At 41.8% G+C, this 18,396-nt stretch overlaps 1 protein-coding gene across 2 annotated transcripts in view; it reads right to left on the bottom strand.

Moving 5' to 3' along the window:
- Positions 1–248: 248 nt before the first annotated feature.
- LOC121290659 (plastin-2-like) overlaps positions 249–18,396 on the bottom strand; it is a 62,389-nt gene continuing 44,241 nt past the window's right edge. For both annotated transcript variants that reach the window (XM_041211398.1, XM_041211399.1), the window contains exons 11-16: positions 17,374–17,452; positions 10,406–10,520; positions 7,356–7,489; positions 6,065–6,188; positions 4,679–4,803; positions 249–2,360 (exon numbers count right to left, since the gene is read on the bottom strand). In XM_041211398.1, the coding sequence (XP_041067332.1) occupies positions 2,228–2,360; positions 4,679–4,803; positions 6,065–6,188; positions 7,356–7,489; positions 10,406–10,520; positions 17,374–17,452 (710 nt within the window). In that variant the 3' untranslated portion in view covers positions 249–2,227. The remainder of the gene's footprint in view (positions 2,361–4,678; positions 4,804–6,064; positions 6,189–7,355; positions 7,490–10,405; positions 10,521–17,373; positions 17,453–18,396) is intronic.

Consider the following 18,396-nt stretch of genomic DNA (forward strand, 5'->3'; position numbering starts at 1 on the left):
GTTCAAGTTACTGGGGCTTGAGTCTACAATCTTCTGACTCAGGCGGAAGTGCTATCATTGAAGCACAGAATGATCCAGTAGTTCCTGCTCTCTGTTAATTGATGGTGGTTAGACAGCATTGAGAGAGCTACACTTAGCTAATGTCTCTGGGCTAGAGAGTGGAAAAAAATCAAAAATAAACCAAGGTTCCATTGCAGAGAAGAGAAAGAGAAAAAAAAAGCCAAATTATGTAGGTATACAATTTTCTCTTTTACTTCCAAAGTGTCAAACCATTTTTATTTTTATTTCATCAGTATATTTATATGAAGGCATGAATTTCTAGTTTGCAATTTCCTTAAATAAACAGCATCTTGGTGCTTAAAGCTAGCATTTCAACAGGAATTTTACAAAATCAAAATATAAAAAAGATACTTTTTTGGGTAAAAAAAGTTAGTTAAGAAACGTAAGTGCAGTACTTTAGATTCTCTAGCATTGTATCTGTGTAGTAAATGTGACAACACATTAAGGGCCTTTTTGGTTAGTTTACATTCAGAACTGTTCAATCATTTCAGGAATTCAGAGAAGGAATGACCAGAGAGAGACATTCTATGTGGACAAGTGCAAGCTCATTTATTTAGAACGTAGGGCCAATTTTCAATTTTTAGTTAGGTTATATTACCCAGGGTGCATTGTTGATAGGGTGACTGGACAAACACTCAACACATTTGCAGGAAATCCTGCTGAAAATCCTATCATAGCAGAAGTGTTAACCCACAAAATAAATGGACCAACACCCATGTTGCAAATGACAAAGGAATATTGCAGGAATGGGTTGAATGTTCATTTCCCCATTGTCAATAATGGTTTCAGGGCTAACGTGTAGGGACTATGCAAGCTACAATTAATATCTCCTTTGATCTTTGTGAAGCACATTCAAGCTGCTAAATGTAAGGACAGGTTAGCTGCAATCTTGGGTCTGAATCTAGGTTAGTACAATCTTAGGTCTGAATCTAGCTGTACCAGAAAATGCTGGTTTTATACATCAACCTGTGATATAAAATGTCGTTGACAAAACATAATGGGCCAGATTTTTCTGAAAAAAAAATCAATATTTGTGCGACCCTCCCTGTTATTGATACTCAAGTTGGACAGCAACTTGTAGCAAGAAAAATATTTCCTGTGACTGAGAAATCGCCACTAGTTTCTAGCCAATCTGTGTCGCTCTGTAGTTAGCCTCACAAATACAGCATTTTGTACATAATCCCCCTGTGATTTTCATCAAGTTGCTGCATTTGCACATTAACTTAAGTCTAGTAAATTAACAACACAAATATCATTTTAATATGGTGATTGTTAATTGTAGCCAATCAACCTCTCTGGCTCAGAAAGTGGACAATTATAAGTTTGGAGCCTCATTCCTTCAGGTTGTTAAATGTACTAGGCAATATTAAAAACATTTTCCTTTGTCTTTTTTCTCCCCATCTCTCAATCTAATATTTTTTTTTCTCTCTTTATTTATCTTTTTTAATTTATCTGACATTGAATTCACCCACCTACTCAGTTCCTTCTTTGTTTATTTCCCAATACTTTAGTTTTATTGGTTAAGGAGACTTTGGCCTGTTGTTCACCAAGATTCCAAATGGCCTCTTGGCCTCACTACGCTGTCAGCTCACACTTCCAGCAACTTTGTAGGCCACAAATTTTAAAGCTTAAACATGCACAAACAAGTCTAACTAATAGTGAGATGCCATGCGCCAGCAAAACCTGGGCCATTTTACAGAAGGGGCAAATATGTCCTCAAGAGCCTCTTTCACTGCATTTCCATGCGGCAGCAGAACAAGCTTTGAAAAAATAATTACCTCCAAATACACTCTCTTTGACACTACTCAAGTGGTATTTGTTGAAATAAGTAAATGGTTTGGTCAGTGGCTAAGTTTTATGATTGGTATTATTTAAGCACCAGTTGCAACCTGTTTTGGTTTAGTGCGGGAAGTTTAGAATATGCATAGAAGTTCTGTAGCTCGGCATGCATTCTAGTAAGCACCCTGCTAATTTTTTTTTTTTTTTACAATGATTGGGGAAACATGGATCTTTGATCTATCATGATTATTTCAGCAGTAGCAAAGCCAGTTAAAATGCTTGTGAAAACACAGGAGCATACCTAAGCTAATGTCCTACATTTGAAAGTTGCACCCAGGCTAGGAACTGGTGAAAAGAAAATAGATCAATTTAACTTGGGTCAGATCTTTCAGACCTTCTTCATTCCTTTTCCCATCAGACATGCAAAAACAGTCATAACCATTTTCGGTTTTACTTCAACTAGGTCCTCTGGAAGAGCATAGACTCGAGTTCCAATTTTTCTTGCCATCGAAATGGCATACCTAGAGAAAATCAACAAAATCAAAAATATTTGGGTCAGCCACAAGTTTCTAATAAAAACAATCTCATTGTTCCAGTTATATGAACAAACATGCTGTGCAACTGCACTAACTTAAATATTGTTGGCAGATTTACGACAGTTCGTGTGGCCTGAATGGGAAGGCTGAAGAAACTTAATAAGCAGTTGCTGAATAAAAAGGCAAGTTGTGTTATTATAGGAATTGTAGATTCTGACTTTTAAAATTTTTCTTTCTCATTTCCTGCCTTGTTATGATCAGGCCCTCAGGCACCAAACAACAACTTGAATTTATATAGCACCTTTACTGTCCTAAAATGGTCCAAGGTTACGTACAGGAACATAATCAGACTAAAACTGACTCAAAGCCACAGAGAAAGATATAAAGACAGGAGATTAAATGTTTGGTCAAAGGGGCAGGTTTTAAGGAGGAGAGAGAGGCGGAGACACAGACAGGCTTGTAGTGGGAATTCCAGGATTTAAGGCTGAGGTAGCTGAAAACATGTCCATCAATGGTTGGATGAAGGAATTGGGAGTGCTCAAGAGGCTAGATCTTTAAGGATATTCAGGATGAACACACATGTTTAAATAATTTTAAGTAACTGGTTCTACTTCTTATAACTTCCAATTTAAAGGAAAGCAAACAATTTACATGGGTTTGGAGAATGTGATTCTGTAGAGAGAAGGGATTGAGGGATATGGCAAGAAGGCAGCTAGGTGGGATTGGGATAATTCAAAAAAAAAGGTACACTTGCTGGGCCCAATCATCCTCAAAATAACATTCTTACATATATAGTTTCCAGTGCCAAAATGTACTGAATTCTGTTGAATTTTGTGTAAACTACATCAAAACCATTAATTTCAAGAACATAGGAACAAGAGTAGGCTATTCAGCCACTCAAGCCTATTCCACCATTCAGTTAGATCATTGCTGATCTGTTCCTCAACTCCATTATCTGTGTTAGTTCTATAACCCTTGAGGAAGCAGTGACGTAGTGGTATTGTCATTGCAATAGTAATCCAGAGACTTAGACTAATGCTCTGGGCACCCTGGTTCAAATCTCACCACAGCAGATGGTGGAATTTAAATTCAAAAAATCTGGAATTAAAAGTTTAATGATGACCATGAACTCATTGGTTTTTATTGTTAAAAACCCACCAGGTTCACTAATATCCATTAGGGAAGGAAATCTGTTGTCTTTATCTAGTCTGGCCTGCATGTGACTCCAGACCACAGCTCTGAAATGGCCTAGCAAGCCACTCAATTGTATCACAATCACTTCAAAGGCAATTAGGGATGGGCAGTAAAAGCTGGCCTAGCCAGTGATGCCCACATCCCATGAATGAACATTTAAAAAAAATCCAGTTCTGATGGGGTCTCACCAAGACTTTGGACAATGGAAGCATCGCTTCCTGATGATTGAATTCTAGCACTAACTTCTGCTCCTATTCCAACAACTTACTGCGCCTGCCGAGCATCATCTGCAAACTTAGATATGTTCTATTTCTTCATCGAGTTCAATGATATATACAGGGAAAAACTGATGCTCTAGTACAAATACTGGGCGAACACCACCTGTCATATCGTACCAAGTAGATGATGACCATCCTATCTGTAAAGCCACCAATGGTCCCAGGAATTTAAAATCCTCCCTTCAATGTCATCTTCCTGTTAACATATTGACACCCTGAATTTTGCTCTCCCTGTCTGTTCCAATCCATGGCATTAGGAGTACACCAGTCAGGCCTAGACTACAGTCAGTCTGGATAGCAGGTGCAGTGAATCTCTGCACTATTCAACATAATTGAAAATTGAGAGATGACTAACTACGTTCTTTGCCTTGTAAAGGGTTACTCTTCTCGCTGGTTAAAAACATACAATAAAGAGAAGCTTGAAACTAACCCCAAGCTGCACAGAAGGGTACATTTATCTAGCTCATTTATTATAGTAAAACTTCCCAAGGTGCTTTCACAAGAGGGATGTCAACAAAAAAAAACATTTTTTGATACCAAGTCATAGAAGGAGAAATCAAGAATGATTAAAGATTGATCAAAGGTTTTAAGGAACAGTGAGGTAAAATTTCATTTACAATTATATCCCGGAATGCTAACTGGTTAACCAATTTGTATAAGGAAATGAATCTTGTTCCTGTTTTATCCAACGATACTAGAATTTAAGTGCAGAACAGGCCATTCAGCTAAACAGCTCTATGGCAGTACTTATGCTATCAACATACCCTTCTATTCATTTCTTCTAGTTATAGTTTCTCCTTAAATGATATTGCTAGCGTATAGACTACTCACTTAGCATTTTGAAGTTTCTCTTCATCAGTCAGATCTCCAGTCTTCACAAGGTCATACCTGACTGATCCAGGCTGAATCGCATCGATCAGATCCAGTACTGGTATACTTGTGCTGATTTCTCGGTCCTGTATATTGAGTAACATATATGGATGACATGCATCTGAAAAGTTCTGCACAAACTGTACATTCGAACAGAACTGATGGTCTTACACAGGAAATCAGCAACAATCCCAAACGTAGGAACTCTGCTATCTCAGACAAATATATCTGGCACCATAACCCACAGTTAGGAGAGAGGCCAACATACACAGGTAGTTCAGGAATTTCAGACTCAGACTGCACACTCGCAGCCACATGCAGGTGAGTGTGGGATGTCAGCTTTAAATAGCAGCTAGATAGTCATCAAACTTCTTCCTTACAAGAAATCACTGCAATCATGTGTTCCACTTAATTTGATTAACAAACTTGACTGTGTTAAGGGGCAAGGGAACAAAATGAAAGAAAGACTGTGATGGTGGCATCACAGGTCTTGGCCAGAATGGAAGGGAATGGATAATTTCCCTGTCGATCATACCTAAAGACCACAGGCAGAATTTAACAGCCAGATCGTGGTGGGGGCTGGGCGGTAAAATGCAGCGAGCTATTGAAAAACCCATTGATTTTAGCGGGACCGCAAAATCCTGCCAGCGTTAAATTCCGCCCCACACTGCTTTAAGTGACTGGGATTGATTTTATATGCATCATTTGTGCTAGCTAACTATTCTCCATCCATTGCATTTTACTGGAGATATAATGTTGCTTTTATTGGAATACACTTATAGTTTCAGCCATTGGTTCTGTTTGCTGCAATTTGTAAGACAGTTTAGTGGACCCTATTAAGTAAATGGACTATTGCTGTAGTGCATAGAGACTCTAAGTAGATTCTTCTGTAGTGCCAACAGACTGTCAAAGTAGGCTGTTTGCTGACTAAACAGACTTTACCACAAGTCCCACCCCATCTCTCACTCTTTGACAGCACTGTATCAGCCAATATGCACACCATTAAACAAAACTTTTGAGTAAATGGGAGTTGATTGTGAAAGTAAAGCTGACCTGTGTAAAATGCGGAATATTAGTGCAGTTACTGTTGGAGTGTTTGAAGGGCAGATTGGAGTTTTAAATATGTATAATGGGTACACATAAATGTATATTATATATGACAGATTTGTCCATTGTGTATGCGCCTTATTCATCATTTTATTCCTAATATAATTTATTGCTTTATTATTTTTATGCAGTGGGTGAGGGGAATCCTACTTATTTAGGTCGGTAGCTTTAAATTAAAAAAATTCTCTTTGAACAATGCCACTGGAGATCCACAAATAAAACAGCAGAGAAGTAGATTACCTTAAAGCTTGCAACAGAGGAACTTTTTCCTGATTCTGATAAAGTCTGATTCACCCAGTTTATAATGATGTCATCGTTGACCTTTTCTCCATCACCAATATCTTCCAGCATGTTCAATGTATACCTAGGAGCAAAGAAAATAGTATTACATTGATCTGTGAGAAGGGACATCATCACTACCATTGGTGCAGTATCAAGAATTAAAGGAATAGTGCTTGGACTATAGTACCGTTGGAAATACTTTTAATTTTAAATACATATGATGATGAAAATTACTTCAAACTAAACCATGATAAAAACAACAAATTATTATGATCTGGGATGCATTGCCTGAAAAGGGAGATGGAAGCAGATTCAATAGTTCCCAACTCCACAACAGGCCTCCCCAAAGGTTCAAGAACTAGCTGACCTGACATATTTCACACAGACTTCAATAACCCACTCACCTCACTGAGGATCTCAAACTCAGGGAAATTCAAAATTGAGACAAGCATTTGAAGAGAAAATGTTTGCAGGGTTATGGGGAAAGAGCAGGGCGAGTGGAACTAATTGAATGGGCTGGATTTTTCTGTGCTGATACTTAACAAACCCGGTGCTAGTGTGATGCCAGGTATGAGGGCCATAGGTCCCAAAGATTGGCTGATCGAATCAAGCAACATGTTCCTCCAACTTTTCGTAATAGGCTACAGACAGTACTCAACCAGCCCATGCTTGCAAAGCCCAAAACAAAATGTCTACTCTTAGATTTGATTCTGTGATTGGGCAGCACTTGCTGATCAATCCCGAGTGCGCTAATAGCTACACCAACAGCCAATTTAAGATATTCAGTTGAGTTCTTAATGTGACTTATTTATGCTTGCTAGAAGCAACATACATTCATATGCGGCAACCCATTCTCTGCAAACATAAGGAATGTGTTCAAGCCTTACACCTTTTCTGAATTACCCAGGAGCTTGGGAAGTCTATAGAACCCTGTTGCTTTCTCCATGCCTATGCCATGGCCAATCAGAGTTGACTTTCCAAGCAATCAGCACCTTTCCCCCTGTAGTTTATATTATTGTGATTGTTTGAAATTTGGCATTCTTGCATTTGTCCTGTTGAGTGCAAGATGATAAGTTTCAGCAACATGTCTCTTTTTTCAGCAATATTCAAAATCTAGATTATTTTGTCCAAATGTACAAGGTGGAACCAAGGAGCAAGAATATACCAAACTGTCCATATTCCTAATCTTCATCAGTTAGTGCCATTAACTTTTAGCTTTTATCAATCTTACAAGATAAAATACACTCACCTCCTCATTAACTGCCACAGCAAGGCTAAAGTTGGCATGTGTTTGCCCTCATTCAGATCTTGACCTGCAATTCCAACGAGTGAAAACTTGGCTTTGTTCTTTCCCAGATCAACTGCGTAGTTACAGTTTTCCAGCTTTTGGGTAATAAAAGCTACATGTTAACAATGCATTGGTTTGATTCATTATCAGCAATGTTTTAATTTTTTCAAATGACCATTTAGTTTAACTAAAAGTGAACCAAATGCCTGTGAGCTCTTGTGGTACAGCTTCATAAGGCCTGCGTTTCAATCCCAGTCTTATTTGTCATTTGTGCTCACTTCAGTTCAATGAACAAATCCCACCAGCAATATGGAATGTTGTTTAAACCATAATTCACCAGAATGAAACCTATTCAAGAATTGAAAGACCAATTTGCAGCCTTGAACTCAATGCCTGACATCTCCCCTCCCCCAAGATGCTCTGGATTGAGCTTCACCATTCTGCGCTATATAGTTCAGAGATGTAGGTCAGCTGGGGTGGGTAGAAGTTGCTCAGCAGCTTCAGACATCAACTGTTGAGCATCTAGTTGGCCGTCTAGTGGCCATCTTGGTGGCACTGGTAGACAGAGAGGCCTCAAACTTGTCCTCTCAGCAGCATCAGACTCTACAAATGGAACTACATTTAACGATACAACAGGCAGTCCTAGAGCCTCATTCTAATATACTGTCATTTGGGTTAATTTTGGATCAGAGGAAGTCATACTCTTTCTCATGTTGAGGAGTCTATTATTTTAACAATATTTAACAAATGTACTGATTTATTTTTCAGAATTGGAGGTCAGAAATGCAAAATAATAAAAGGGGGTGGAAGCAGATTAACTACGAACCTTTAATAGGGAATTAGATATGTACTTGAAAAGCCAAAAGGAAAATTACAACCCTATTGGGAAAGAGAGGGATTAATTAGAAGGCCCTTTCGAAAGAGCTGAGACAGGCACAATAATCAAAATGGCCTCCTCCTGTGGTGTATGATTCAATGCATTTCTAAATTTCTTTGTTCAGAGCATGGTTAGTGTGTTTACCGTTCCCAGACACAGACAGGTAAAGCAGATTTCATCAGTCCTTTTAAAAGGGAATTAGGTAGTTGCTGGAAAGAGAGGAAATATAGGGTAGAGTTTCCAGGTCAGTGGGTAGCTGTGATCAGCGGGCACAGGAGCGGCCAGGGAATGGACCGCTGCCCACGATCAGCCCCCTGAACGCGATTTCATGCTGGCTGGCCAATTAACAGGCAGCCAGCGTGAAAGGTGTACTGAAAGGCTCAGCGCTGCTGGGGTGGGGGGGTGGGAGGAGGGGGAGCACTGAAGTCAGCGTGGGCGCGGGGGGACTGCGGAGGGAAAGCTTCCCGAAGGCAGAGAGCTGCCTCAGGGAGCTGACAAATTTAAAATCAATAAAGACAGAATTTAAAATCCAGAAAAAAGTGTCTATGCATTAGAATGAGTCCCTTGTGCGTGGACATTATAAAAATTCTGTGCATAGATTTTTTACAAATTTAATTACGGAAACCTCATCCTGCCCATGGATGAGGTTTCCTGAAAAATGCAAAGGCCACCTGGCCGATTCGCCCACCCAATAGCCGTAAAGGTGGAGGGGCAATGAAAAATCCCTATTAATTGATAATTTAATGGCCTTAATAGGCCTCTTAATTGTTGGTGGGCATGTTGCTGACCCTCGTGCACACCTGCCAACTGAAACATCGTGCAAGTGCGCAATGACGTCAGGATGCTTGCCCGACATCATCGTACACTATTTCACGCTCGAGCGTGTCGGGCGCGCACCCGCAAGCCAAGCAGAAAATTCTACCCATAAAGAATGGAGAGTGGGATTAAATTCGGTGGTTCGTGGGTGAGGGGCTAGTATGGACTTGATAGGCTGAATGGTCTATTTCTGTGCTACGTCATTTCATATTTATCAGATAGTGCTGGAAAAGGGAAAAAACACCCTCTCCCCAATTGCTTATGCTCTAGTGCCTATTAGGATTGTTAGATTTAGAGGGAAATCTGGTCTTGAGATTCTTGAAAGAATTTTTTCCTAAAATTCTTATTGATAGGGGAGGAGATACGAACAGTGACTGTCTGCCATTCATTGCTCAAAAAAATCAATTAGAGTGCCTTGAAAATACATTCCACTTCAAACAAGTAATGGGGCACTGAACCTGTCATCAGGTAGCCTATAAGTGCACACTTTCAAGGATGGCTAGACAGCAGTTCATCCAGAGCTCATGCACCTAGAACCAATGAACCACGAGATCTGGGAGCCTGGCTGATAGTGCAGTCATATAGATTGGCAGTCAAGTATTCAGAATTTTAACTTGATCTTCAGCTACAAGGACTGGAACTGGGCAACAGAACGTCTGGCCATCATTCACCAGGAAAACCAAGGAACCTTTTCCCTTTAAGGCTATAGCCTTTCCTTTGGTTACATATACATCCCAATTTTGATCTAGCCACCATTCTCCAGTTCACAGTAATACACTCCCGTTTTTTTCTCCATGGAGGATTGTTTTGTCTGTTCTATGGTTTGGAAATGGTATTTTGACTAAAATCTTTTAGTGTGGCTCACCAATAGAGTCATTATTATGGTACAGAAGGTGGCCATTTGGTCCATTGAGTCTATGCCGTCTCTTCATAGAGCAATCCAGTCAATCCAATTCCCCCACTCCATCCCTGCAGCTGTGCAAGTTTATTTCATTTTCACACCATGGGTTTTCAACAGCAGACATTTTTCATACATGTCTTTTTATTATCATCCAAGGTGCTCTAACTTCTATTATTAAAAATAGCAAATATCTAAGGCCTATTTCAACTCTGATGTATATGAAGGAATCTCAGAAATACGAAGGGAGCAGGCACAGAGACAATTAACCAAAGACATTGTGGATCTCAGATGACCACAGTCGTATATCAAACCGTTAAGTAGTCGGAATGTCAGTATTTCATTGACACAATTACAGTCAGTCTGCACAAAGCTCTGATCTATCCTGCCAGAGATTAGAATCTTTCATTGAAAACTCACTTTCTTCATGTTAGCACCCAGTTTAGGATAAGGTGGTTTGTTCACCCGACTCCAGTCCACTGGAACCTTGATCTTTTCATAGAGCTGCAGAATCACCAAGGCATCCTCCAGGTCACTGCAACACAATGGTTTATAGAGAAAAATATGACTGAACATTCAAACCATGCATTCAGAACAGCTCAGGTTTGAGGTGCAGGTCTGGAAAAGGGTCCAGTCAGAATCCACAACTATATATTCAGGCCCAGAGACTGGTGTAGGTTTTAAAACAGGAAATAGGTGAAATTCATAGGTTGATTAGCATTGAAACAGGAAGAGACATATTAACCTGATGTAAGAGCTATAGTTGGGATCACAGAAGGAGTGCGCCATAGCGCAGTGTTCTTCTAATAATTCCAAGCCTGTGCAAATGGACTGCCAATAATTAAAGGTTTTTTTATATATTAAAACTTAGAGCAAAGGAAAACATTCAACTTTCAAAATACTCAAATGGCATCCTGACTTCTACAAAACTAGGCATAACTGCTGGCTGTATTGGTGGACTGACATTCCTCAGTCAAAATTTTAATGCTCCAAATCTGCTACATTTTACATTGATTTAGCATATAGGGAAAATATGCTTGACATTTATTCACTAATTGCACCAGTATTCATTGATAGGTTACAGTACTTTTGGCTTAATAGCTTAGAGTCTACCTTTGTAAACCAAGCATTCAGTACAGTTTGTTTTATAATTGGCCACGTCTGATTTAGCATTCATCCTAAAACCTGATTCATACGCTGGTTGCAAGTGTTAAACAATTGTAACTATGCAGGACAAGAATTTGATTCAAACAGCATGCTGGTACCATCTAATGGTGGTACAACAGAAATACATTATCATAAATCTGTGATTTGTCTTATGCTTTCACCTCAACTGCAAACAGTAGTCATTTAAGATTTCTTGATTTATTAAAGCCTTCAGGAAGTTTAAAACAGTATTAATATTAAATGCAATTTACTTATTGTGCTGAGTCAGAGATTAACTCATACTCATTGCAAATTTTTTAAAAAATCATTCATGGGACGTGGGCTTCACTGGCTGGGCTAGCACATATTGTCCATCCCTAATTGCCCTTGAGAAGGTGGTGGTGAGCTGCCTTCTTGAACTGCTGCAGTCCATATGGTGTAGGTACACCCACAGTGCTGTTAGGAAGGGAGTTCCAGGATTTTGACCTAGTGACAGTGAAGGAACGGCAATATAGTTCCAAGTCAGGATGGTGAGTGACTTGGAGGGGAACTTCCAGGTGATGGTGTTTCCATCTATCTGCTGCCTGTCCTTATAGATGGTGGTGGTTGTGGGTTTGGAAGGTGCTGTCTAAAGAGCCTTGGGAAATTCCTGCAGTGAATCTTGTAGATGGTACACACTGCTGCTACTGTGTATCGGTCACAGTATTGAAATGGCTGGTCCAGTTCAGTTTCTAGTCAATGGTAACACTATATTGATAGTGGGGGATTCAGTGATGGTAATGCCATTGAACATCAAGGGACAATGGTTGGATTCTCTCTTGTTGGAGATGGTCATTTCTGAGGCACAAATGTTACTTGCCACTTGTCAGCCTGGATATTGTCCAGGTCTTGCTGCATTTGGACATGGACTGCTTCGGTATCTGAGGAGTGGCGCATCGTGGTGAACATTGTGCAATCATCAACGAACATCCCCACTTCTGATCTTATGATGAAGGAAGGTCATTGATGAAGTAGCTGAAGACAGTTGGGTCGAGGACACTACCCTGAGGAACTCCTGCAGTGATGTCCTGGAGCTGAGATGACTGACCAACAACCACAACCATGGTTTCTGCTGGGTATGACTGCAACCAGCGAAAAGTTTTCCCCCGATTCACATTGACTCCAGCTTTGCTAGGGCTCCTTGATGACACACTTGGTCAAACATGGGTTTGATGTCATGGGAAGTCACTCTCACCTCACCTTGGGAGTTCAGCTCTTTTGTCCATGTTTGAAACAAGGCTGTATTGAGGTCAGGAGTTGAATGGCCCTGGTGGAACCCAAACTAAGCGTCAGTGAGCAGGTTATTGCTAAGCATGTGCCGCTTGATAGCACTGTTGATGACCCCTTCCATTACTTTACTGATGATCAAGAGTAGACTGATGGGGCGGTAATTAGCCGGGTTGGATTTTTCCTGCTTTGTGTGTACAGGACATACCTGGGCAATTTTCCACATAGCCGGGTAGATGCTAGTGTTGTAGCCGAGGAAGTGCTGGCGAGGCCGTAGGAGCGAAGGAGGGATGTCATAGGAACGGAGGGGGAGGTGGTGGTTCAAACCGTGGAGGAAGGAGAGCACTGTCCACACCTTAGGAGCAGTGGGACCGGGTGTCCACACCATGGGTGCTGGGGTGCTGTCCATATGGACCCCCAACATCAGGCCTGACGCTGGATGGATTTTCAACAATTCTCCACTATGAACTATGAATCCATGGTGGCAGCTGGTGATATTCTCCAGGCTATCCCCATGGTGGTAGAATCCATGGGTGAACCACAATTGATGGGAAAGCTGCAATAAGCGATCAAATGGATGAAAAGCAACAAAGCCTGTGGCCCTAATGGTATTCCAGCTGAGGCCTTCAAAGCTGGTGGGCTTTTGCTTAGATCAAGACTCCATGCTCTCATCCTATGGATTCGGGAGGAAAAGGAACTACACCAACCCCCTCCACCCGCCCCGATATCAGAAAGGTGACAGTCATAACTATCTTCAAGCAGAGGGATAAATCATGCTGTGGAAACTATCGAGGTATTTGCCTCTTGTCTATAGCAGGGAAAGGCCTGCTGCAATCGCAGAATCACAGTGCAGAAGAGGCCCTTCAGCCCATCGAGTCTGCACCGACACGTGATAAACACCTGACCGACCTACCTACTCCCATTTACCAGCACTTGGCCCATAGCCTTGAATGTTATGACGTACCAAGTGCTCATCCAAGGACTTTTTAAAGGATGTGAGGCAACCTGCCTCCACCACCCTCCCAGGCAGTGCATTCCAGACCGTCACCACCCTCTGGGTAAAAAAGTTTTCCCTCACATCCCCCCTAAGCCTCCTGCCCCTCCCCTTGAACTTAAGCCCCCTTGTGACTGACCCTTCAACTAAGGGGAACAGCTGCTCCCTATACACCCTGTCAATGTCCCTCATAATCTTGTCACCCCTCAGTCTTCTCTGCTCCATCGAAAACAACCCAAGTCTATCCAACCTCTCTTCATAGCTTAAATGTTTCATCCCAGGCAACATCCTGGTGAATCTCCTCTGCACCCCCTCCAGTGCAATCACATCCTTCCTATAATGTGGTGACCAGAACTGCACACAGTACTCCAGCTGTGGCCTCACCAAGGTTCTATACAACTCCAACATGACCTTCCTAGTTTTGTAATCTATGCCTCGATTGATAAAGGCAAGTTTCCCATATGGCTTTCTCACCACCCCACTAACATGCCCCTCTGCCTTCAGAGATCTATGGACACACGCCAAGGTCCCTTTGTTCCTCAGAACTTCCTAGTGCCACACTGTTCATTGAATACTTCCTTGTCAAATTACTCCTTTCAAAGTGTATCATCTCACACTTTTCAGGGTTAAATTCCACCTGCCACTTATCTGCCCATTTGACCATCCCGTCTATATCTTCCTGTAGCCCAAGACACTCAACCTCACTGTTAACCACCCGACCAAACTTTGTGTCATCCGCAAACTTACTAATCCTACCCCCGACATAGTCATCTATGTCGCTTATATAAATGACAAATAATAGGGGACCGAGCACAGATACCTGTGGTATGCCACTGAACACTGGCTTCCAGTCACTAAAGCATCCTTCTGTCATCATCCTCTGCTTCCTACAACTAAGCCAATTTTGAATCCACCTTATCAAATTACCCTGTATCCCATGTGCATTTGCCTTCTTTAAACGTCTCCCATGTAGGACCTTGTCAAAGGCTTTGCTGAAATCCATATAAACTACATCAACTGCACTACCCTCATCTACACACCTGGTCACCTCCTCAAAAAATTCAATCAAATTTGTTAGGCATGAACTCCCTCTGACAAAGCCAAGCGGACTATCCCTCATCAAACCTTGTCTCTCCAAGTGGAGATAGATTCTCTCCTTCAGAATTTTCTCCAATAGTTTCCCTACCACTGACGTGAGGCTCACTGGCCTGTAGTTCCCTGGCTTATCTCTACAATCCTTTTTAAATAGCGGAACCACATTAGCTGTTCTCCAGTCCTCTGGCACCTTCCCCATGGCCAGAGAGGAATTAAAAATTTGGGTCAGAGCCCCTGTGATCTCCTCCCTTGCCTCCCTCAGCAGCCTGGGGCACAAATCATCCAGACCTGGAGATTTGTCCACTTTTAAGCCTGTCAACACCTCCAATACCTTGTCAATCCCTATATCAATTTGCTTAAGAACCTTGCAGTCTCTCTCCCCGAGTTCGATACCTTCATCCTCATTCTCTTGGGTGAAGACGGATGTGAAGTATTCATTCAACACTCTATCGATGTCCTCTGGCTCCACCCGTAGATTGCCCCCTTGGTCCCTTATGGGCCGTACTCTTTCCCTGGCTATCCTCTTCCCATTGATATAAGTATAGAATATCTTGGGATTTTCCTTACTTTTACCAGCCAGAGCTTTCTCATATCCCCTCTTTGCTCTCCTAATTACTTTCTTAAGCTCCACCCTGCACTGTCCGTACTCCACTAATGCCTCTGCTGATTTGCTTCCCTTGTACCTGCTAAAAGCCTCTCTTTTCCTTCTCATCGCAACCTGAATATCTCTGGTCATCCATGGTTCTCTGGGCTTGTTACTCCTTCCAATCATCTTAGAGTGAACATGTTGAGCCTGTGCCCTCCCCATTTCCTTCTTGAACACCCCCCCCGCCCACCCCCCCCTCCCCACACCCCCCCCTCCCCACACCAACATTCCTCTGTAGATTTCCCCACAAGTAGCTGTTCCCAGTCTACCTTAGCCAGATCCTGCCTTATTTTACTAAAATCCACTCTCCCCCAATCCAAAACATTTTTTTGCAACTTGTCTATTTCTTTGTCCATAACAAACTTAAACTACCATGTTATGGTTGCTATCACTAAAATGCTCGCCCACCATCACCTCAGCCACCTGTCCAGCTTCATTCCCCAGAATTAGGTCCAGCACTGCGCTGTCCCTTGTTGGATCCTCTACATATTGACCTAAAAATTTCTCCTGTACACATTTCAAGAAATCCACTCCATCTAAGTCCTTAACACTATGTCTATCCCAATTAATGTTGGGAAAGTTGAAATCACCTAATATAATTACCCTATTGTTATTGTTTTTACACACCTCTGCAAATTGTGCACATATTTGCTCCTCAATTTCCCACTGACTATCTGGGGGTCTATAATAAACACCTAACAATGTGGTTGCCCTTTTTCATTCCTGAGCTCTACCCACAAAGCTTCATTTGATGCCCCCTCCAAGATATCCTCTCTCCTTACTGCAGTAACGGACTCTTTAACTAATAATGCAATGTCTCCTCCTCTTTTACCCCCTCCCCTGTCTCGCCTGAAGATTCTATATCCTGGAATGTGAGCTGCCAAACCTGCCCTTCCCTCAACTACGTCTCAGTGATGGCTACTATATCACAATTCCACGTGTCAATCCTCACCCTTACCTCATCTGTTTTACCTGTAATACTCCTGTATTATTAAATAGAGGCCATCCAGCCTTGCCTTACTCCCTTGAAGCTTATTGCAGCTTTACTCCCTCTGACTTGATTGTTTTACTGTATCATGATGTGTCCCTATTCTGCTAACATTCTGTGTCCCCTCCCCCTGCCAAATTAGTTTAAAGTCCTTCCAACAGCACTAGCAAACCCGCCCGCAAGGTTGTTAGACCCGCTCTGGTTCAGATGTAGACCGTCCAGGCTTGTACAGGTCTCACCTTCCCCAGAAACGGTCCCAGTGATCTAGGAATCGAAAACCCTCCCTCCTGCACCAACTCTTAAGCCACATATTCATCTGCATTATGCTCCTATTTCTGAGCTCCCTAGCATGTGGCACTGGGAGTAATCCAGAGATTACAACCCGAGAGGTCTTGCTTTTCAGTCTACTGCCTAACTCCCTGAATTCTTGATGCAATGTTCCAGCAAAGCTCAACACAAACTGGAGGAACAGCACCTCTTCCGGACTTAACATTGAGTTCAACAACTTCAGACCATGAACTCTCTCCTCCATCCCCACCTCTTTCTGACACCCCCCCGCCCCTTTTCTCTTATTCACTTTTATTGTTTAATTTTTATTTATTTATTTATTTTTTTGTTCCCACTTATTTTCATTATTATTATTATTTTTTATTTCCATTTTATTCATTGTTTTGTCCCCAGCTTTTAGCCTTTTCGATCTTTTTCCCACTACCGTCCTCTCCTCCCACCCAACCCCCAATAGGGCCATCTGTCACTTTCCAGAGTGCTTATCCCGGTCCGGCCATTATCACGTTCTGCGTTCTACTCTTAATGTCACCATTAGCACTTCCTTTAGCCAGGCCACCGCTGTTAACAACCCTTTAACCTTTTGTTTATGACATCTTTCGCAATCTTTCCTTTGCCTCCACCTATCGATGGCTTTTGATCCAGCTTCACCTGTATCCCACCCCCCCCACCCCCCACTCCTCCAAACAGTATATAGTTCACTACATTTTTACTTCCCTTCAGGTCTGAAGAAGAGTCATACGGACTCGAAGTATTAACTCTGTCTTTCTTTCCACAGATGCTGTCACACCTGCTGAGTTTTTCCAGGATTTTTCATTTTTGTTGCTAAAATATCGAGCTATTGTGATTGATGCATGTCCCTGTGGATTCACATGGGGGTTAGTGTTTTGTGAAGTTAGCACTGCAGAACAGAGCGGTACTGCCCATGCATAACCGTAAGATTCTTCTTATTCTTTCAATTACCTCACCTGTACAAATGGTTCACGCGAGGAGTCACACCAAGTGAGTTCATCCAGTTTCTGAATGTCCTTTCCTCTCTTGTTTCACCTACAAGTTTAAAAAAATGGTCAGTTTGCCTTAATGATTCACAGAAAGGTATCAAAAGAGGTAGGAAGTGCAATTAATTATTGGATCACACAAATGCAGCAGCCACAATCATAAGGTCAGCACAAGAATTAAAGAAAGACAATGGATAAGGGAGTGTCTATGGACATTGTCTATATGATCAGGCGTTTGATAAGGTTCTGCACAAGATATTAGCAAAGATTAAAGCACATGGAATTGGTGGGAACTTTGCGACATAGTTTGGGAATTGGTTGGGGGATAGAAAGTAAGGGTTCCACTCTGATTGTATAAGAACATAAGAAATAGGCGTGGGAGTAGACCATACAGTCCCTCAAGCCTGCTCCACCACTCAATACAGTCATGCTGATTGGCAGGATGTGATGAGTGTTCCCTAGGGATCTGCTCTGGGGCACCAGCTTCTCACCATATTTATTAACAAATTGGATGAAGGAAAGTGAATTGCCATCAAAATTTGTTAGTAAGTTAGGAAACATAGCAAGGAACTACAAAGGAACGCAGACCGAGCAAGTGGGAGAAAACTATCATAAATGGAGTCAGGCCACATCTTAACCATCTCGGCTCCAATGGAAAAAGCCCATTTACTCAAGTCTGTCTTTACAAACGTAACACAACCCCCTGCTCTTCATTCCTAGTGACATCCTCAGGTTGCATGTTTCCAGGGCTTTCATATTCTTTCTATAATGGGGTGTGAATACTCCATTGGCAGTTGAGATGTTTTTCTGTGGGAAATATTTGCATTAATTTACCAGAACAAATTTAACAAACCATTTTGAAAAAATGCGCTCCTCTGTGCAATGACTCTGAGATAGTAATACGATTACCACACCTCCGCTGGCGATCTGGCCTCTTGGTTGCTGAGTTAGCATGAGATTGCCATACTTCCAGTGGGAAGCCTCACTCAAATT

Source organism: Carcharodon carcharias, chromosome 18 (genome assembly GCF_017639515.1).
Source record: "Carcharodon carcharias isolate sCarCar2 chromosome 18, sCarCar2.pri, whole genome shotgun sequence".
Taxonomy (NCBI): domain Eukaryota; kingdom Metazoa; phylum Chordata; class Chondrichthyes; order Lamniformes; family Lamnidae; genus Carcharodon; species Carcharodon carcharias.